The sequence below is a fragment of the Castanea sativa genome, chromosome 3, assembly GCF_040712315.1.
Source record: "Castanea sativa cultivar Marrone di Chiusa Pesio chromosome 3, ASM4071231v1".
Taxonomy (NCBI): domain Eukaryota; kingdom Viridiplantae; phylum Streptophyta; class Magnoliopsida; order Fagales; family Fagaceae; genus Castanea; species Castanea sativa.
In genome coordinates, this window is record NC_134015.1 from 1016087 (window position 1) to 1039558 (window position 23472).

The window sequence follows — 23472 nt, forward strand, 5'->3', positions numbered from 1 at the left end:
AATGTGTAGACCTTTTAGTGGCAGTTCTAGGAATTTTTTTCAAGGTATTCCTCAAGAAGCATAAATTACACAATCTAATAAAAAGAAAAAATTATATATTGACAACAACAACAGCAACAACAACAACAACAACAATAATAAAAAAACAAGCAAATACACGAAGTTTTACAGCATAAAGCTTGTGGAGTTTAGTTGTGGTTGTTGTTAGTGTTGCTAAACAGGGATGGACGATGATGACTGGAGAGAGTAAGTGAGTTTCTTATTTCCTTTTAGCCATTAAATTTGATTTAGTTTTAGTTTAAATTGTTTAATGACTTGTGAATCCGCGAGGCACTGAGGCAGTGAGGATTTAAAAAAAAAAAATATTTGTTGAATTAAAAATGTAATCGTGTTGGTGTTGGAGTAGTGATAGTCTTAGTTTGAGATGAGATTGATCTTGTACTGGGCTTTTCTATTGGCATTTGGTTTGGGCCTTGTTAGTAGTTTTATTATAATTTTTTTTTTCCAGATTTTCGTTCAAGGTTTTTTTTTTTTTTCTTTTTTTGGGGTGTTTTCCATGGTTTTATGAACTAGTACGGTGAAAGAACCGGAAAAGGGACTAGTTACTGGTTTTTTGGTTGGATTGAGATTTGACCAATTGTCGAACTAGTGATATCATAAATAATATAATTAATAAAATTTTAAATTATATAAATAAAAATATAATAAGTTTATTACTAATAGTATGATAGCAAAATGTAAAAGCATAATATTTAGTGACACTTTTCGTGTAAATTTAATCAAATTTCCTTAGAATGAACAATCACATGTTTAATTATAATCATAAAAATAAAAATTTTATTTTATATATATATATATATGATGAATTAATTGATGTTATATAAAAATTAAGTAACTTTTTAAGTTTATTCACTTAATTAACTAAAACTGCTATTTTTTTCTAATCAAAATTATCAGAAAAAGAAAAAAGAAAAGTAGTTGTACAATGAAAAAAACTAAATTTACGTGACTTTGACCAATTAATTGTATAATATATATTATAATATTTTTGAGGAAAAATAGTCGTACAATGACAGTGTGTCAAGAAAAGGAAAAATTAAAAGTAAAGTCGTAGTACAGACTTAAAAGAATATAAAAGCATGTGGTTCTTTTGCTTGAAAAACCCTAATATATTGTTAAATTGCTCAAATTATGGACCAAAATTTAATTTTTTTGGTATAAAAAAAATTGAGGGTGTTCCCAAATTTTTTTTTAAAAGTAGATAAATATAAAATTTTATATTATTATGTATAATATTTTTTGTTTTTTAAAGGTCAAGTGGTCCTGGGACCACCCTGGCCATAAGGTGGCGGCACCCCTGAGACCTTTATAAATTGAGATAAATGAAAACATTAAGAATATAGCGTGAATTTTTTATTTTTATTTTTATACAAAATTTTCTAAATAACTTCTATACCCTCAGTTATTGAATTGTTTGAAATAATTTTAAGTAAAATTACGGATAGTTTATAGCATTCAGAAAATAGGTAACTAACTTTCCATAACCTCTTAATATATACCGAAGAAAAGAAGATAATACCCCACCAAATATAAACACAACTAAATCTAACCAAATCACAACACCTCTAAATTTCCACAACTGGAGACGACTTGACTTATAATTTGGATTTGAAACGATGTCGAGAATCTATGTTTTTATCCTTTCAAGGGACCGTTCTTTCTATATAGTCAAAAGTGAAAAATGAAAATGACAAAAGCTATACTTTCACATTTCATCAGTCATCACAAAATGAAATCATGAAAACGTGTTGGAGGGACATTTTGTCCACAAGGCCCCCCAATGCTGTGCTTATGATTGATGTCTGAAATTGCCTACAAAAACTCGAATTCAATTTTATATTTGCATGTGCATATCAAACTTTGACAACTGAGCATGGCACTATAAGTTTAAAATATTGGAACTCTAAAACTACCATTGTATCTATAGTAACATAGTTATATATACTGATATACAAATGAAATTAAATTTTTAACCAAAAGACAACAGATACAAAATGTTTACCAAATACACCTAATTTGGAATCCACCAAATTATTGGAATCCACCAAAAGGCTAAAAAAAAATTAATTCTGAACAACACTCGCTAATCTCATTAATTTCATATGTGAACTTGTGTAAAACTAATTTGGTGGGGTATTAGTCTCTCAAGCATGAGTAACGACATTGACAACTTACATTTTCTAGACATAAACATTTAATCAAAATTAAATATTCAAAACACAACTAACAATGTGACCAACTAAGACTAAGGAAATGGATAGGACACTTTGGAAACTAAAAAGTGATGTTAAGGATATTACAAATTTGTGTTACATACACATTACAAACTAATGTGTAATTAATCCCGTGAATTTCAGTTAGCTCAACTTGTAAAATTTCTTGATAACGAATAAAATATTTGAGATTTGAACTCAGCATATACCAGAACAATGCAACATTTGCTATGATCACTGTGTGCAGGGGATACTTGTACAAAGTTAATTGCTAGTGGGATGGGACATGCATGCATTAGGGTGTTGCATAGTGTTAATTAGGCTTCTGTATTGTAATGTGTTGTACTTATTAGTTTGTTATAGTTGTTCTTGCAGCCAACTAGAGTAGGTGTAGTAATTTAGTAGAGTATAAGACTGAATTGATTATAATATGAGATTCATTGAATAAGAATATACTTATTTCTCATTGAGATATGATTCTAAATCATTTTTATGTGGACAACTTGGTTTGTTGGGACAAAAAATCCAACCATTATCAAGAACCATTAAGACTCAAGCCCTCGTTAATCAGAATATTTATGTTGGAATATTGGGTTAGCGAAAGTGTATATACATTAACAATTAAATAAAAATCCCACACAAGACAGAACAGTTAGTAAAAGCACTTTTATGTGGCCAAAAGTGAAATTGAAAATTCACTTTCACATTTCAAAAAATGAAATCATGAAAACTTTTTGGTCGGGCATGGAACTTAGATAAGTGGCGGAACCACTAATTCTTTCATAGAGTGGTGTTTAGTTCACACATATTATTATACATAAAGTACATACTTAAATGCAACAAACATAAGGGTAAGAAGTTAAGAGCAGTTAAAGTTTGAATTGAAATCACCAAAACAAAAAAAGAATCATAAAAATAAAAATAAATATATATATATATATATATTTAGAGAGTTTCAACCTATGGCGTCCGCTCCTGATGATAACTCTTCATTATTAAACCAAATTTCAAATTGGATTTTTATTAAAGCTTAATTTTGCCCCACGAGTCTCATTTAACGTTTTTTAAATTTGAAGAGATAAGCTAGATTTTCGAAAAATAAGGTGAATTTTTTATTTTAATTTTATACAGAATTTTCTGATTTTTATATTCTCAGTTATTTATTTGTTTGAAATAATGTTAGGTAAAAATATGGATGGTTTATATAGAATTCAGAAAACAAGGAGTAATTTACTTTCCATATCCTCTTAATATATATGGAAGATATTTCACCCCTAGCAAACATAAACACAACTGAATCTAACAAAATCACAACACCTCTAAATTTCCACAACTGGAGACGACTTGACTTATAATTTGGATTTGAAACGACGTCGAGAGTCTATGTTTCTATCCTTTCTAGGAACCATTCTTTCTATATAGTCAAAAGTGAAAAATGAAAATGACAAAAGCTATACTTTCACATTTCATCAGTCATCACAACATGAAATCATGAAAACGTGTCAGAGACACATTTTGTCCACAAGACCCCCCAATGCTGTGATTAAGATTGATGACTGAAATTGCCTACAGAAACTCGAATTCAGTTTTATATTTGCACGTGCATATCAAACTTTGACAACTGAGCATGGCACTATAAGTTTAAAATATTGGAACTCTAAAACTACCATTGTATCTATAGTAACATATTTATATATACTGATATATAAATTAAATTAAATTTCGTTAACCAAAAGAAACATAAATGTAACAGATACAAAATGTTCACCACTCTGAAAATACGCCTAAAAGATACAAAGCAAGAAACTTGATAACTATTGCAATCCACCAAAAGGCTAAAAAAAAAAATTCTGAACAACACTCGCTAATATCATTTCATACGTGAGCTTGTATAAGACTGATTTGGAACAATCTCTTAAGCATGAGTATTGACATTGAAAACTTATATTTTCTAGACATAAACATGTAATTATAATCAAATATTCAAAACACAACTAACAATGTGACCAACTAATTAAGACTAAGGAAATGGATAGGACACTTTAGAAACTAAAAGGTGATGCTAAGGATATTACAAATTTTATTACATACACATTACAACTTAATGTGTAATCAATCATGTGAATTTCAGTTAGCTCAACTAGTAAAGTTCTCGACGACAAATAAAAGATTTGAAATTTGAACTCCGTGTATACCAAAAAACATATTAGTGTCTGTCAAGGCTCCAGTACAGTGCAACATTTGCTATGATCACTGTGTGCAGTGGATACTTGTACAAAGTTAATTGTTAGTTGGATAGGACATGCATTAGGGTGTTTTATAGTGTTAATTAGGCTTCTGTGTTGTAATGTGTTGTACTTCTTAGTTAGTTATTGTTGTTCTTGCAGCCAACTACAGTAAGCGTAGTAATTTAGTAGAGTTTAAGATTGAATTAATTATAATATGAGGTTCATTGATTAAGAATATACTTAGTTCTCATTGAGATATGATTCTAAATCATTTTTATGTGGACAACTTGGTTTGTTGGGACAGAAAATCCAACCGCATTATCATGAACCTTTAAGAGTCATGAATTTCTTCTTCTTCTTCTTCTTCACAAAAAAAAAAAAAAAAAACCCTTTAAGAGTCAAGTCCTCGTTAATCAGAATATTTATGTTGGAATATCCAGTTAGTTAAAGTGTATATACATTAACGGTTAAATAAAAAACACACACAAGACAAAATGGTTAGTAAAAGCACTTTTATGTGGCCAAAAGTGAAATTGAAAAACAGGCAATTTCACAATTCAGAAAATGAAATCTTGAAAACTTTTCGATCAGTGTCACGCTTAGACAAAGGCGTAGTCCACAAGGCATTGGAACTTAGATAAGTGGCAGAACCACTAATTCCTTTAGAGTGGTGTTTATTTCATACATATTATTATACATAAAGTACATACTATTGATGCCAAAAATCACCAATTGGGTTACTCGTCCAAATCAAGAGCTTTGGAAGTCTTTTAGGATTTTGTGAGAAAAAGAAAGCTGATCGAAGAGACCATTGGATTGTTCTTGGTGGGGAGCCGCATATGCTTAAGTTAATATTAATCTTTGTATTTTGTATGTAGATAATATTTTGTGGTTTTTTACTCATACACAAGCAAATGAGGTGGATTGTCTCTTTTATAAGTGGCTTGGGTAGCTGTTGTGCTCATAAATGTCTTCCTTTATATATATAATTAAGGTGGTTAATTACTTTCTTGAGTGTAACAGTCTCTATTTTGATGAGAGTTTAAGGTCGATAAGTAATGGTCATTATTTAATGTGTTAAATGTTAGGGCACAATCAGATGTTAAATTAATTTGAAAAATGTTAAAATGAAAAATACACCTTTTAATGAGCAAATAAATCTATTTTTGAAAAAGTAAAACTAAAGGAACCCTCGCTGTACGCATGTAAGAATCAACCTGTGCACGCAGCTTTTTGGATGCGCACGCATGGCAGATTTTAGAAACATAAATAAGACAAGTTTTCTGCATTAATATTGAGATTTGGAATGAATCCCATATCGTTTGAGTTTAAGATTACTAATCACCTTCTTATTGAATTGTGAATAGATTTAAATAGGGGGAGCAGTAAAAAATCAAGCCTGAAGAGCTTTTGTTTGAAGTATCTAGTCTAAACTTTTCCTTTTCTTTTCTTTTCTTTTTGCACTTTAATTTCATGTTTGCTTTAGTTTCTTTGTTTTAGTATGTTTTAATATGTTTATATAGCTTAGGTTTATGTAGTTGTTTGTTTTAAAAGCATGTTAGGTTGTTAGAATTCGTGTTTTGAAACCTTGCTCTGCTTGCTATGTTTCTAGGGTTTCTGGATAGAAACCTACGTACGCATAATCTTGCCTGCGCACGTAGGGTTGTTTATGCATGCGCATGAACTAGCCTAGAAACCCTAATTTTACTTTATCTGTTTTTGTTTCTGTTTTCACATGTAATACTTCTATTTAGACCCTTTTTCATGTTTTTATGGTTTTAAGTTTCTGTTTCACATGTTTAATTGTTTTTCTGTCTTTTGCATATTAGAATTAGGGTTTATCTTGTGTCTTCTTTGCTTTGATGTCATGAACACGCATTCACGTGTTCATGCATAATGCCATAGGTGCTAAGTTGTTGCAAGGTAAGTGAGGTAAGTCATGCATTCATATGTACATGCATGTATTTGTTCTACAAACTTTACCCTTCTTTGATGAATATGTGAATGTAAGTCTATATACAATGCTTAAATGATGACATGATTTGTTTGCTGCCTATATCTCTACCTTGATTTGATGATACATGTTTCTACCTTGAATAAGATATGATGACATGATGATAGTAACATGCTAGGGTTTATATTATACCATGCTAGATGTATGCTAGGTTGGTTTGACATGTATGCTAAATGAATGTTAGGAGATGTCATGATTAGATGTATGTTAGGCTTTGGGTGATTGCCATGATAGATGCTTGATTAGGTCTTTTGGGATGATTTATGCCATGTAGATTGTTAGATGAATGTTAGTGTGAGTGTGTGTGTGTGTGTGAGAGAGAGAGAGAGAGAGAGAGTTAGAATAACAATATTGAGTATATCTTTAATAGGGTTAAGACATAAGACACAATAAGAGGAAGTCAACCTTAGAACTAGACGGTTTTGGGTGCCTAACACCTTCCCAATACCGTACCTTAACTCCGAACTCATATCTCTGGTAATAAAATCAATGGTCCTTTCTCGAGAGAACGCTATATATATGGTTTCTAGACCACGCAAAAATTAGGTGGCGACCCTAACATTCTGTTGTGTCCACGAGATCATGGTTATATTTTTCTCAAAAAAAAAAAAAAAAGATCATGGATATATTTTATAATTGGTTTATATGCACTAAATTCATAATCTAGGGTTTGTGTGCACTTTCCAAATTTGATTATTTCTTTTTCTACTGACAAATAACTTTTTTGTAGACAATTTATTAATTAATTTCCCATCTTTGCCACTTACTTTTCATATAAATCATATGATGGTCAATATACTTTTATTATAAAAATCACCCCACATTCATTGAATACTTGTCCCACCATTTTGATCAACACACTATAAATTTTTGGGTCATATTAACGCGTGTTTTTAGGACAATTGTTAATAAACCATTTTAAGAAAGTTTTGACACAATTTTCATAGAATCCATAAAAATATTAATTCATTTATTATTTTTTTTATAAAATATTTTAAAAATAGTTCACAAATCAATGTCTTTAAAGCATTTGTTAACATTTCCCTAAACTTTTAGCTCTGGATCAAAATTATTCATCAATGGTCTCAAAAATAATAAGACAACAAAAGATCCCTCAAAACGATAGGCTAATGTACATAGAATAATCCATGTTCCAAGTTCGATTTAAAATAAAAGCCTAGCTAATAATAAACAATACTTAAACAAGACATATCTCCCCTAATCTTCCCACTAAACAAGACCATAATTGGCCTTAATACTTAGTGCTTTGACCATACTTTGCTAGTGCTAATTTTCCCCCGCCAATTAGAAAGTCTCCATACCGTACCTGTTGAAGTCTAACTATCTTTCTCACTCTCTCAATCTAAATATGGATGAGAATATTATTGAAAGTGAAAAATGAGTCTTAATGTTACAATGAGGTGCACCGTTAATATGTAAACAAACGCAGCATTCTAACTGAAAGGGAAGAAACTAACTAACTAATCTAGCCTTAATAGTAACGGCTTCAAGTAAATCGTGTCTTCACTGCACAATTTCATTTGTTTTGTGTATCCCAGTACAGTCGTGTGTGAAAGTGTGTAATTAACTCTGCATTTTTTTTCTTTTATTTTTAATAAATAAAATATTCAATTTATAGCAAAATACGCAAAAACCTAATACAAATCAATGCAAATTAACCATGTAACAACGGTAAAACCAAAGGTGTTTACGGTGTCGTGGTCCAAGAGTCTTGGTCTGCGCCATTAGTGTGGATGCAAAGGTTTTGTTAGTTGAGTACTTTATTTCCTCAAAAGAAACATCTTGTTCAGCCTACTGAATTTCTCATGGATATCTCAAGTCTCTTCTTTCTTCTATGTCTGCTGCAAACTCTTTCTTCATCTGCTTCATCTAAAGCACTTGATACTCTCATAGGCACATCTCTGTCTGTCGAGAAACCAAGTGACAATTTGGTTTCAGCGAATGGTGAATTCTCTGCAGGGTTTTACCCTGTTGGTGATAATGCTTTCTGCTTTGCCATATGGATGACAAAACCCTCTGTTCCCACAGTTGTTTGGATAGCAAACCGAGATGATCCTGTTGATGGAAAAGGTTCAAAGCTTTCAGTTTTGAAAGATGGCAAGCTTCACCTAACCGATTCAGCTGGCAGTGTCGTTTGGAAAACTAAAACAGAAGCCTTAACCATATCAGAGGCCTCCAATTTGCAACTACGGCTAATGAACACAGGCAATCTTGTGCTTTATAATTTCTCAAGTGTTGCTATCTGGCAAAGCTTTGATTCATCTACAGATATTCTTCTTCCTCAACAACTGCTAACATTTGGTACAAGCCTAATCTCAAATAGAGGCCAAGGTCTATATTCTTCTGGCTACTATAAGTTCTTTTTCGATGAAGATAACGCGCTCCATCTGCTTTTCCAAGGACCAAAATTTTCAAGTCTCTACTGGCCAGACCCATCCCTTAAAAATATTTCAGATGCTGGGATTTGTATCTACAATACTAGTAGAGCTGCACTACTAGATGACACAGGATATTTCTGGTCATCTGATCATTTCAAATTCTATGCAACAGATTTTGGTACAGTGACTCAGAGACGATTAACGCTTGACGCTGATGGCAATCTTCGATTATACAGCTTGCAAGAGATGAATGGGAGTTGGGATTGGGTTGTAACATGGCAAGCTATCTCTGATCCATGCAGGATTCATGGCATCTGTGGACCTAATGGTGTGTGTACTTATGATCATGTCTCTGGCCGAAGATGCTTTTGCTTGCAAGGCTTCAAGATGAAAGATCATAGTGATTGGTCTTCTGGGTGCGAACCAGAATTTAATATCTCTTGCGACCATGGAGATGAGTCTACTTTTATCCAACTTGCTCATGTTGAGTACTATGGCTCAGATATAGACTTCTTTCAGAATCTTACCTTCCAGGACTGTCAAGAAGAATGCCTAAATAGGTGCAATTGCAAAGGGTTTCAATATAGATTTAGCATGGAAGATGGTGGCTATAACTGTTACCCCAAGTCTCGGCTACTAAATGGACGCCGTTCACCAAATTTTGATGGAGATCTTTATTTGAGAATACCCAAAGCTGGTATTTCCGATCACAAGAGGCCTGATGAAGAATTTAGATTGCAGTGTTCGAGCATTGTTTCTAAGCAGGAAAGAAGCACATATGAAAATAAGACCGTAAAGCTTTTGCTTTGGCTCGCCACAGTAGTGGGAGGAGTGGAGTTGAGTTGTATTGTCCTGATCTGGTTTTTCTTGTTAAAAACAAGTAAACGTCCAGACTCCACTGCACAAGGATACCTAGGCCTAACAGCTAAATTCAAACGATTCACCTTTAATGAGCTAAGAAAGGCAACGCGAGGATTCAAAGAAGTGATTGGACAAGGAGCAGGAGGGATCGTATACAAAGGTGTATTGCCTGATCAGCGAGTAGCAGCAATCAAGCGACTCAATGAAGCTAACCAAGGAGAGGCAGAGTTCCTTGCAGAAGTAAACACTATTGGGATGTTGAACCACATGTATTTGATAGAGATGTGGGGATACTGTGTTGAGGGAAAGCATAAGCTCTTGGTGTACGAATATATGGAGCATGGATCTTTAGCTGAAAATCTTAGTTCTAATTCACTTGATTGGAAGAAAAGGTTTGAAATTGCAGTGGGTACTGCTAAAGGCCTAGCTTATCTGCATGAAGAATGTTTAGAGTGGGTTTTACATTGTGATGTAAAGCCTCAAAATATACTCCTTAATGTTGACTATCAACCAAAAGTAGCCGATTTTGGTTTATCTAAACTACAAAGTAGAAGTAAGATTGATCATTCAAACTTCTCGAGGATGAGAGGAACTAGAGGTTATATGGCTCCAGAGTGGGTCTATAATCTTCCCATCACTTCTAAAGTGGATGTGTACAGCTATGGAATTGTGCTGTTGGAAATTGTAACTGGAAAGAGCCCAAATGCCATGCATACCTCGGACAATGGAGAAATAAGGGAGCATAAAAGGTTGCTCATGTTGGTAAGGGAGAATGTTAACATTGGAACTTCAGAGAAGTCATGGATTGAAGAAATTATAGATCCCATGCTGACTGACAATTGTGACAAGGCTAAGATGGAACTTTTAGTCAAAGTGGCTTTGCAATGTGTTGCAGAAGATAAAGATGAAAGACCCACCATGACTCAGGTGGTAGAGATGCTTATGAGCCATGAAGAATAAAGTTGTTGGGAAACTAGTTTAGAAATTTTATGTACTACTTTACTTCTAACTTTTTTCAAGGTGTTCTTCTTCTTCTTCTTCTTCCATTTTTTTCTTTATTTTGTTTTTTGTGAAAAATATATGTGAGTGGACTGTAATAAATTTATTCAATATTTTATCCATACTTCCTCAATCCTCATTGCACTACAGATGTTTTTTTATACACTTTTACACTTGAAAAGTGATATTCGAGGGGATAAGACTGGGCTAGGATATTTGAAGCCGACTCAAGAATGAGGAAGGTAAATTACAAGCCATTGAGGTCAAGTCTCAATTAGTAACCAAAGTCCCATGTTGTTATTCGAAGATGCCTCTTTTTGTACTTGGCAAGTAAACTGAAATCTTTATTCATTAAGGAAGCGGTTTTTTCCTTTTTTACTTGGCAAGTAAGCTGAAATCTTGACTATTTCTGCAGAAGTTTTCACTGTGGCATGCCACTTAGTACTTACCACACATAGGATATGTACTCTCACTTTTGCTGATTGGTATAGCTTTGAGTGTTATCTCAAAGCATAGCTAATGTATGGTCTGTTAGTGTAGGCCTGTTAGCTAATGTATCAGCACAGCTAATGTTTTAAAAGTGTATCTCGAAATATGAAGTAGTATTTCTATTGTACAATTTTATTATAATTTCCCTTTGACACTTGATTTGTTGTCATCTTTAACAGCATAATCTAATAACTTTCTTTTTGCGGACCTGAATTTGAAGCAAAGAAATAGAAAGAGAATGTGTAATACAACTGTTAGAGAGAATAAGAAGGAAGAATAGCATTTACAAAATTCAATTTAATTTTCAATTACTATTTTCCATCCTACCTGTTTTGCTGTTTTTGAAGAGTGATTGAAAATGTAAAACTTTGAAATCTAAAAGTGTAATTTTTTTTATACAAAGTTGATTATCTCTTAGATTTTAAGTTGATATTCCACTCTATCTACATAATTACTAGGTAGCTACTTTAAACTTTTATTTTAATGGTAGATAAATGCAGAAAATGTATTCTGTTGTTGTAACTTTATGGTTGTTGGTGGGTGAATTTCCATTAATAAAACAATGAATGTAATTGCTATTAAGTTGACAGAAATTGCATGTAATTCATTTAGTAGATCATGTTTGGTTGGAGGACACCTCTTATTCTTTGAGTTTAACACTGTAGAATACATTCAAAGATTGTGTGTGCAACAACCAATGAGACATGACCACAAAGCTGAAGCTGCAAAGGGGTATCAAACATTTGATTGATTTACAGATGCTTCTTTTAATTTGCTAAAAATTCTACTGTAACCATCCACCCCCTTCCATATTTTACCATCACATTAAGTAAAATATATTAAGTTGATTTTTTTCTAACTCATAAAATGATCCCGCGCATTACGCGGGTTAAACGCTAGTTATAATATAAAAGTTGGATTCTCAAATTGAATGATACACACAATAATGTCACGTCTTTTTGACAACTCACAAAATTTTATGACACAAAATTGAAAAGATAACATTATGTTTTTTTTTTTTGGAGGAAGAAAAAAGATAACGTCATGTGGTAGATAATTATTGGTATATGTTAATTTTTTTTGTCATGTGTCAACAATAAATTCCACCATCTATAATAAATACCCACTACAAGCTCTTTTAAATACTCTATCAATTTTTTTCTATTTTCTTTTTCTTTAAGTTTTTTCCCTCAGTTTCTTTTATTGGGTAACCTAAAAGGCATATTTTATTTATTTATTTTTTTTTTTAGAATAACCTAAAAGACATTCCTATCAAAAAAATAAATAAAGCTAAAAGAAATTAAAATATGATAATTATGGGTAATGTAGTACCATATATAATAAATTACAGACGCTATTATAATACACAACTTAAAGGATTTAAAATATATATATACTTCCAAATATATTCCAAATATATATAATTTCTTGACAATTGTTTTTGAATAATATGATTAGTTATGTTATATATATCTTTGGTTAATTTTTAAAGTAATGGTAGTTCATTAAGTTAAGATTTTTCTTTGGGCCATTAACCTTAACCACTTATTATTATAAAAAAATACTTAGTATTCTCAAAAAAAAAAACTTGATTTGGATTTTTTTTTCTAAACTCCCATTGCTTATCTCTCTTTTATCTCTATAAATTTTCAAGGTTTCTTCTTTATTAATTTAATCCATCTCCATAGAAATCCAAAATTTTATGGCTAAGCAAACGGACATTGAATTCAAAAACAAATTCTCAAGAAAAATGCAGATCTTATTTTACTTATTATTAAAAAATTATAATTTTTTCCTTCTGGATTATGAATACAATTTAATCTATGAATTTCTTCAACACATCCATTCAATTTACATATTTTTTATCCATTTAATAAATACTACTATTGCACAAATTTTTTTTTTTTTTTGAGGGGGTACTATTTGATTTCAACTTTCCGCTCAATTTATACACACACACATACACACATTTTTTTTATATTTGTTCTATTTCAACATAATTCTTTTAAAATCTTGTATTATCATGTAATTATTTAATAATTGCTATAAATAAAATTTTGTGTTTGTATGAGGATATAAATAAAAGTTGTATATATCTAATTATCCACATGCTCTTCGGAAAATAATAAATACTAGTCTCATCACATGCGCTTCGTGTGTAATCTGAAACTTTTTTTTAAAATAATTTAGTATCATAATTTTCTTATTTATCCTAATTAGAGATTTACGCGTTTATCAAATAATATTATACATTTGTGAATTACTGATACAGACATGAGTGTCAAGATGCTAAATCCAAAAAAATCAACATCCACACACAAACATTTGCTATTTTGGTGTTTATCTTTTGGAGCTAACTTCATGACATTCCTGATTATATCAGTAGTTTGCAAATGCATAATATTATTGAACAAATGTGTAGACCTTTATAAATTGAGATAAATGAAAACATTAAGAAAATAGTGTGAATTTTTTTAAAAAAAAAATTTATACAAAATTTTCTAAATAACTTTTATACCCTCTATTGGGTTCTAAAACCTTTAAGTTTAAATATATTAGAACTCTAATTTGTAATGTTGGTAAATCATGATCAAAACGTTTTAGTCTTGTTTAGATGTGCTCAAAGTATGGGTCTTTTATGTAAAATTGGAATCGAGTTGTTGCAAGATTTACTGTGCAATTCTGTCTAGCTCGATCAATCGAGAATTAGACTCGACCGATCGAAAGTCGTGCAGATTGTTTTTCTGCAGAATTTTCCAACTTAGCCCAAGCCCTTTTTACGTATAGGGTTTTATGTTTTTCCCTAGGTATAAAAGGAAAAACTCTAGCCACGTTTTTAAAGTTCTTGCTAATACTCTTTATGCTGTGTGTGAATCTCTTGTGAGATTTAGAGGTGTTTGCCTTCACGTACACTTAGGGTTATCAAGATCTAGATTTTGTCAAGAGCTTGGTGATTAATTCAGTTGCAGATTCAAGAGTTTAAAGATATACAAGCGGGAGTGTTTGTGCTTGCTGGGAATCCAAGAAAGAAGTAGTTCATGGACTCGGAACTATCATGGGGTCGTGGTAGTAAGTTTCCTACTCGAGGTAGCAATAGGATGTTAATGGTCTAAGTCGCTATTGTGTCAATTTCAATTCTTTCATAGTGGATTCAGTTTTACCTTGACGATAGTATGTTAAATCCTCCCCAGATTTTTTACCGGTTTGGTTTTCCTGGGTCATCATATCATTGTATTTTTTCTTTTTTCGCTATTTTGTATGATATGATTTATATGTGTTAACCTAGTTCTGCATAATTTACCTAAGTTAATCACTTGACTAAATAACTAGGTTAATCTAGTTGCGTTTTAAGGGGTCTAAAAACAAACACCCTTAGTTATTTAGTTGTTTGAAATAATGTTAAGTAAAAATATGGATAGTTTATAACATTTAGAAAACAGGTAACTAACTTTCCATAACCTCTTAATATATACCGAAGAATAGAAGATAATACCCCAGCAAACATAAATACAACTAAATCTAACCAAATCACAACACCTCTAAATTTCCACAACTGGAGACGACTTGACTTATAATTTGGATTTGAAACGACGTCAAGAGTCTAAGTTTCTATCCTTTCTAGGATTTGGATTTGAAACGACGTCGAGAGTCTAAGTTTCTATCCTTTCTAGGAACCGTTCTTTCTATATAGTCAAAAGTGAAAACATGTGGGAGTGACATTTTGTCCACAAAAGCTATATATGCTTTCCCATTTCATCAGTCATCACAAAATGAAATCATGAAAACGTGTGGGAGTGACATTTTGTCCACAAGGCCCCCCAATGCTGATCTTATGATTGATGTCTGAAATTGCCTACAGAAACTCGAATTCAATTTTATATTTTCATGTGCATATCAAACTTTGACAACTGAGCATGGCACTATAAGTTTAAAATATTGGAACTCTATATAAAACTACCATTGTATCTATAGTATCATAGTTATATATACTGATATATAAATGAAATTAAATATCGTTAACCAAAAGAAACATAAATGTAACAGATAAAAAATGTTCACCACTCTGAAAATACACCTAAAAGATACAAAGCAAGAAACTTGATAACTATTGCAATCCACCAAAAGGCTAAAAAAGCAAAAAATTAATTAATTCTGAACAACACTCGCTAATCTCATTAATTTCATACGTTAACTTGTATAAGACTGATTTGGAACAATCTCTTGAGCATGAGTAATGACATTGACAATATTCATTTTCTAGACATAAACAACTAATTAAAATCAAATATTCAAAACACAACTAACAATGTGACCAACTAAGACTAAGGAAATTTATAGGACACTTTGGATTTGGAAACCAAAAAGTGATGTTGAGGATATTACAAATTTTATTATATACACATTACAACCTAATGTAAAATCAATTACATGGATTTCAGTTAGCTCAACTAGTAAAGTTTCTCGATGACGAATAAAATATTTGAGATTTGAACTCTGCGTATACCAAAAATTAATTAGTGTCTGTTAAGGCTTCAATACAATGCAACATTTTCTATGATCACTGTGTGTAGTGGATACTTGTACAAAGTTTAGGGTTGTAAATGAACTAAGCCATTCATAAACAGCTCAGGTTTGGCTGGATAAAAAGTTCGTTCATGTTTGTTTGTTTATAAACAAGCCAAATTTAAACATTAGTTTTAGGCTTGTTTAATAAACGAGCCGAGCTTGAGTAAAAAATATTGTTCATGAACAAGCTCGTGAATACCAAGGCTCATTACAAAAGTAACAAAACAAGTTGAGCGTAGGCTTATTTATGAGTTTGGTAATAAAATTGATACGAGATTGACAAGTAAACTCATATCCTTCTAAGACTTTAATTAATTATAAGTTGAGACCACTCATCCAAACCAAATAGGCTAGATAATAAACTTGATATAGGCTTGATAATATACTTGTTTTGGATCTCAAGCTCAAAAGCATGATATTGAGCTTGAGTTTGGGCTTGATGTTAAGCTCAAGCTTGGCTTGACTAATGAACCAAGCCAAACCAAGCCAACCCGAGCTCGAACTTTTATACTTTATAACAAGCTCAAGCTTGAATATTATTTTTAGGCTCGTACAAGGTTGAATATTCTACTTTTGCTCTCAAACTGAGCTTGAACATTCACTACTCGACAAAACTCATCTTGTTTACAGTCTTGACAAAGTTAATTGTTAGTTGGATAGGACATAGGACATGCATTAGGGTGTTGTATAGTGTTAATTAGGCTTTGTGTTGTAATGTGTTGTGCTTCTTAGTTAGTTATAGTTATTCTTGCGGCCAACTACAGTAAGTGTAGTAATTTAGTAGAGTATAAGACTGAATTGATTATAATATGAGATTCATTGATTAAGAATATACTTAGTTCTCGTTGAGATATGATTCTAAATCATTTTTATGTGGACAACAATTGGTTTGTTGGGACAAAAAATCCAACCGCATTATCCTGAACCTTTAAGAGTCATGTCCTCGTTAATTAGAATATTTATGTTGGAATATCCGGTTACTGAAAGTGTATTCACATTAACGGTTAAATAAAAAACCCACACAAGACAAAATAGTTCATAAAAGCACTTTTATTATGTGGCCAAAAGTGAAACTGAAAAACAGGCATTTTTACATTTCAGAAAATAAGTTCATGATAACTTTTCGATCGGTGTCACGCTTAGACAAAAGCGTATTCCACAAGGCTTTGGAACTTAAGATAAGTGGCGGTAACGTGTTCGAATCTGGACCGTTCAAAGAATGGTTAAAGGGAGAGGTTCAAGGTTTTAAAGGTTCAACCGAGGTTCGACCGAAGTCGAACCGTGATGACGTCATAATTAATTTAATAATTAAATAAAATAAATTAAAGATATTAAATTTGTAAATATTAGCAAATTTGACTAAAATATCTTTAAAAATTGAAATAAACTTTCAAATAAATGATTTTTACTTATTCTTATTATACCTAAATGATATAAATTAATGAATTCCCTATAATGTATTTAAAAAAATCCAAATAAGAGTAGAGATGATGAGATTTAAAAATTTTAAAAAAAAAGAAAGTAAAAACACTGGATTTATCTATGCACATTACTACTTTCCTGATGCTTTACTTCCTTCACAGTTTCCTAGCATCATCTTCTTCTTCCTCCTCACATCTGCGAACTCATCTCATCTCCTTCTTTTCTTTTCTCTTTTTTTTTTTTTTTTAAATCTCACCATACCATCGATGCTTCTTATATTTTTTGCTTCATTTTTGGATCTTCTTCGTCATTTCCTCTTTTTATTTTTTTTCTCACTTCAGATCCATGCCAAAATTTTAGATCAGACAAATTTCTTCACAGACATGCGGTTGAACCGACTTACGGTTTGAACGGTTTCCCAGGTTAGACCTCGATTCAAGCGGTTCTCTCATATTGTTTGAATGCCCGGTTCTTGTATATAAAAAACCGTTTTCATCAACGGTTCACAGTTAATCCGGTTGGACCGTACGGTCTAGTCCGGATTTAAAAACCTTGAGTGGCGGAACCACTAATTCATTTATAGAGTGGTGTTTATTTCACACATATTATTGTACATAAAGTACATACTATTGATGCCAAAAATCACCAATTGGGTTACTTGTCCAAATCAAGAGCTCTGAAAGGTCTTTTAGGATTCTACGAGAAAAAGAAAGCTGATCGAAGAGACCATTGGGTTGTTCCCGGTGGGGAGCCTCATATGCTTAAGTTAGTATCAATCTCATGTAGATAATATTTTGTAGTTTTTTACTCATACCCAAGCAAATGAGGTGGACTGTCACTTTTATAAGTGACTTGGGTAGATGTTGTGCTCATAAATGTCTTCCTTTTCATAATTGCATGTGGTTATTTTCTTGAGTGTAATAGTCTTTGTCTTGATGAGAGTTTAAGGCCGATAAGTAATGGTCGTTATTTAATGTGTTAAATGTGCTTAAACGGTTGCGTCTTTTTCTTTAATGGTCTTCAAATAACGAAAGGTCGTCTATTAAGGTGGACGACCTTAATGATTTTTCTAGTCTCATCACATACATTCACTTTTTTGCACTGAACTACATGTGACTACATTAAAAATCGAAGATTTCTCTCAAAAGATTAAATGAAAATAAAAAAAATAAATTATAGGTAAAAACATCATTTTAGTTCCTACATTTTGAAGTCATAGTCAATTTAGCCCCTACATTTTTGCAAGGTTGTGAAACCCAGACCAGACCGTACAGTCCAACCAAGTTAACCGGGAACCGTTTATCAAGACAGTTCTTTAAGCCTCAAGAACCGGCCTATGTAAGAAAGTCAGTGAACCGTGCCAACTGTAATTAAACCTCTCAGGTTTCAAAACTGTAAATGGTTCTCACAATCAGACTATTAAATGTTTTTTTTTTAAAAATTTTTTGGTACTTACACGCTTATAGCCATTGATGAAGGCTGAAGCTTCAACCACCGTGAGATGCTATCAGACTTGAGATCACACCGCCATCTTCCTATTCTTCTTCTCTGTCTTGCTCTCACTCCTTCTCTGTGTTTTTGAAAATGTTGTTTCTTCATTTTCCCTCCAAAGTCTTCTTCTTTTTTGGTAAATGGAGTCCTCTATTTTGCTGTTGCTTTACTGTCAACCACTTCTAGGCTCTAGCTTTCGTATTTAACCTTTTTTAAATGGGCAGACATCCAATATATATATATATATATATATATATATTTACACACACACATATATATATATATATATTTTTTTTAATTCATAAATGGTGGACTATTCAAATGGGCTTGGGCATAAAAAATATTGTTTGGGTTGTCAAGTGGGCTTGGCCATGGGCAGACAGATTAATTTATCTCTTTACCATTTTATTGGGTCTCATAAAATAAAATTAATAATTATTGGGTACTCAAATGAGCTTTGTCATGACTTAAGAGCTCTAACAAAAACTTTAAATATATATACATGTATGTATGTATATAATTATTTATCTTTGTTTTTAGATAAATTTTCAATTTTGATAAATTTAATAAATTTATTTATATTTTAAATAATTATTAAATTAATTATGACGTCATCACCATTCAACCTCGGTCCAATCTCAAAAACCTTGAACCTCTCCCTTTTACGGTTCATTGAACGGTCCGGATTTCAAAACCATACATTTTTGTAGCAATCAATTTGGTCTATATTATTTTCAACTTGTGATCAATTTGGTCTCTGCCATTAACTCACTAATGGAAAATACCTACATGACAAATGGTGTGAAAAGTTGGTATACATGAATGGCATTAAAATAATAATAAAAAATGCTCCATCAGCATTTGAATTAACAAAAATTAATTTATCAATTTTAATAAAACAAAAATAAAAGAAAAAAAATTTAAAAGCTAAAAACTAAAAATATGAACCCAGATGATTTTGAACGTGAACCTAGATATAGAACCTATTCAAATCTCAATCATCCACAAAACCCCTCTAAAATTCAGCAAAAACAGTTCAAATACATAGAACCTTTGAGATTTTCTCACAAAACTGACAAAAAACAAAAGCCAACAAAAATTTTCCAGTGGGATTTTTTCTCAATGTGCAAATGATTCCAGGGACAAAGTTATGAATGTGAAAAGGAAAGTGATAGTAAATATTCAAGAGATTTTTTTTTTTTTTTTTTTTTTTTACATTTTTTGTTTATGAAATTTTCGATAATGAGTTGAAGTTCATGAAAAGTATTGCAGTAGCGTTGAGAAAGTGAGTGGAGATATTGTGAGTTTGGGTTTTCGGCTTTGTGGCTATGGTTTTGGGCTTCGTGGAATGGAATAAAAGTTGTGAGGGAACGAATATAGAAATTGTGAGTTTGGATTTTTTTTGTTTTTGGGTTAAGATCTGGGTTTAGTTTATAGAGATGTGTGTTACTAGATCTAAACAAACCACTTGTGTCAAATTTATTTTCCGCTGCATTTAGTTTAGTTGATGATTTGTTTGTGCTACCATGCCATTGCATGTAATTTGATCTTGTATAGTTTTTAGACCCTTTAAAACACAACCAGATTAACCTAGTTAATTAGCCAAGTGATTACTTAGTCAAATTAAACAGATCTAGGTTAACACAAATATATCATATCATTGTAAAGTGCGGAAAAAAAAGAACACAACGATATGATAACCCAAGAAAACCGAACCAGTAAAAAACCTGGGGAGGATTTAACCTAGCTATCTTCAAGGTAAAACAAATCCACTATGAAAGAATTGAAGTTTACACAATAGCGACTTAGACCACTAACATATTATTGCTACCTCGAATAGGAAACTTACTACCACGACCACGTGACAGCTTCGAGTCCACAGACTACTTCTTTCTTGGATTCTTAGCAAGTACAAGCACTTCCACTTGTATATCTTTAAGCTCTTGAATTTACAACTGAATTGATCACCAAGCTCTTGACATCAATCTAGATTTTGATAATCCTAAGTGTATGTGAAGGCAAACACATCTAAATCTCACACGAGATTCACACACACAGCATAAAGAGCAACCTCAAAACGTGGTTAGGGTTTTCCATTTTATACTTAAGACAAAACATAAAACCCTACACGTCAAACAGGCTTGGGCTGAGTTGGAAAATTCTGCAGAAAAACAATCTGTATGAGCTTTGATCGATCGAGTCTAATTTTTGATCGATCAAGCTAGACAAATTTACACAGTAAATCCTGCAGTACACTAGATTCCAACTTTACACTGAAATATACTTTGAGAAAGTCTAAAATAAGACCAAATGTTTTTATCATGGTTTGCCAATATTACAAATTGAAATTCTAATACATTTAAACCTAAAATCTTAGAACCTAACAAACTCCCCCTTTGGCAATCCGTGACAAAACACAAACTTAAACGAAGCGCTCAAAGTTACAAAAATAGCCCATTACAAAATCATTGCCCAACACAACAAATTCAACCTAACTACTATCCATCAATTGCAAGTGTAAACAGCAGTATGATTGAATCAACCTGTATATTATTGTAACACTCAACCAACACATAAACGCATATGTGGAAAATACAAGTAACACAAAACAACTTCTTGATTTCACATAACACAAAATAAAGACATATATCATGAATAACCTCATAAATATAAATCAATAAACAATGTGAAACAAGAGACATATATAATCAAAATATCTCCCCCTATCATGGAAAATCCAAACAAGATACATCATGAGCCAAAAAAGGTAAATACAAAATGAAGCACCTAGATACAATCTAAAGCTCCATAGCTCCAAAACAACAAAATCTCCCCCTAACAACAAAATCTTCCAACAAAAACAAAAACTCCTCTACATATGTACTCTCCCTTTTTGTGACGAATTGCCAAAGGGCACTCACTCATCTTCAAAAGGAGGTGGTGGAGGTGACCACCTAAAACTCACCAAATCCGCTCGCAAAGCCTGAAGCTTGGTAAGCACGTCCACTAAAAGCTGACCTTAAGCCGCTTGTACTGTCATGACAGTATCCAAATCACGACGAATGCTAGAAACATCCGAAGTAGATGGTGGAGGAGCAACAGCAGCAGTAACAATCGGATCGACATACTCATTTGCAGCTAATCACCTGTAGAAGGAGGAGGAGGTGCGACACCAGAAAACCCAACCCTAGGGCGCTTAAAGCTTGCTCTCATCTAAGTAGCCCTCTGCCTAAAAAAGGTGGCAACTATAGGAGCAACTATATGGACAGGCTCAAACGAGGGAAAGTCCTCTAAACCCAAATGCAAAAGGATCCGATGAATGAAAACCAAAAAGAAAGGAGCATGAGCAGTAGAACTACTTTGATGAACCTCAATCAAGGAACGAAAGAAAAGATAAGGAAAGCTTATAGGAGCATCGGTGACAAGGGCATATAAAAACGCACATCTCTCTATAGGAATATTGTGCAAATGAGAGATAGGCCACAAAGAATGACAAGTAATCCTAAAGAAAAGATGATGAATCTCGGTCAACTTAGCAAACGTGATCTGAGGATCAGAACCCCACTGGATAGAAGTACCAGTATTGTATGACATGATGTCATCAAAGGAAGGAGATTCAACGTAAGGATAAACAAGATGTTGGACCAGTGGCACCCCAAGAGTATCAGCCACTACTGAAGGAGTAATGGTGTACTCATCACCCTGTATCCAACTTCTCACATGAGTGTTGGAATCATAGGAGTTGACAGAGAAGTTCGAGTAAAACTCTCTGATCAAGGTAGCCGGAGGGGGATGTGAAATGTCCAGCAATGGTAACCAACCCTTACACTCAAAGTTTTTCCTAATCTCAGGGTCAAGCTCATCAATAATAACCTTTTTCTCAGCTCAAACATTCCTAAAAAGGTTCATCTTCTCATATGTTTCCTGGTTTTTCTCACTCGGAGACCTATCACTCTCAAAGGAAGGAGCAAAGGATGAGGAGGCTTTCCTATTAGCTCTAGTCTTCCTAGACAGGATACTAAAGAGCAAAAAGGAAAGACAAAAAAGAGACCAAAAAAAAAAAAAAACCCAAGGGTAGACTACAAGTTAGCACAAAAAATATAGAAAATAACAATCTATATGATACATAAACAATATCAAGACATGATGCTCTAATGCAGTGAGAATAAGTTCAATTTTACTTTGAAATCACAAAATTGGCTTGAGCATAGAGTTTATATCAAAAACCCAAAAATTTGAAAACCCACTTTAAAAAATCTCAACAAATTGATCAATTGATCATTTACAAGATAGATAACATAAAATAATGATCAAATTAATCAACCTAACAAGCCAATTTCATCAAATTAAGCTCAATTGAACAAAAACCCCAAAACGGATAGTTTTAAGCCCTAGAATTTTCAATTTTTTAAAAAATATCAAATTGATCAAATTAATTCACAAATATCAGCTTTATATTTTTCCACAACAATAACCCATTGATCAATTTCCAAAGAAAAGGCTAAAATCAACATAATCCCCAAATTTTCATAGGTTCGAAATTAACCCCAAAATGCATGAAAAAATGCATGAAACATGAAAATAAATGAAAAAGGAGGGGCAAAAAGGTCTTACCGGCCTTAGAAGACAAAAACCTTACAAAAGATTCGAGGGAAAACGACAAAAAATTGATTTGACTCCTTGACTGATCGAAGAGAGAGAGAAAAGCTTTTGAAAAAGTGGAAAAATTG

General features: G+C 32.4%; 1 protein-coding gene across 1 annotated transcript; it reads left to right on the top strand.

The window, feature by feature from the left end:
• The first annotated feature begins 8341 nt into the window (after positions 1 to 8341).
• Positions 8342 to 10843, top strand: LOC142629940 (putative receptor protein kinase ZmPK1). The gene has a single exon (XM_075803987.1). It carries the CDS (start codon positions 8342 to 8344, stop codon positions 10733 to 10735), a length of 2394 nt encoding a protein of 797 aa, XP_075660102.1. The 3' UTR covers positions 10736 to 10843.
• The last annotated feature ends 12629 nt before the right edge of the window (positions 10844 to 23472 follow it).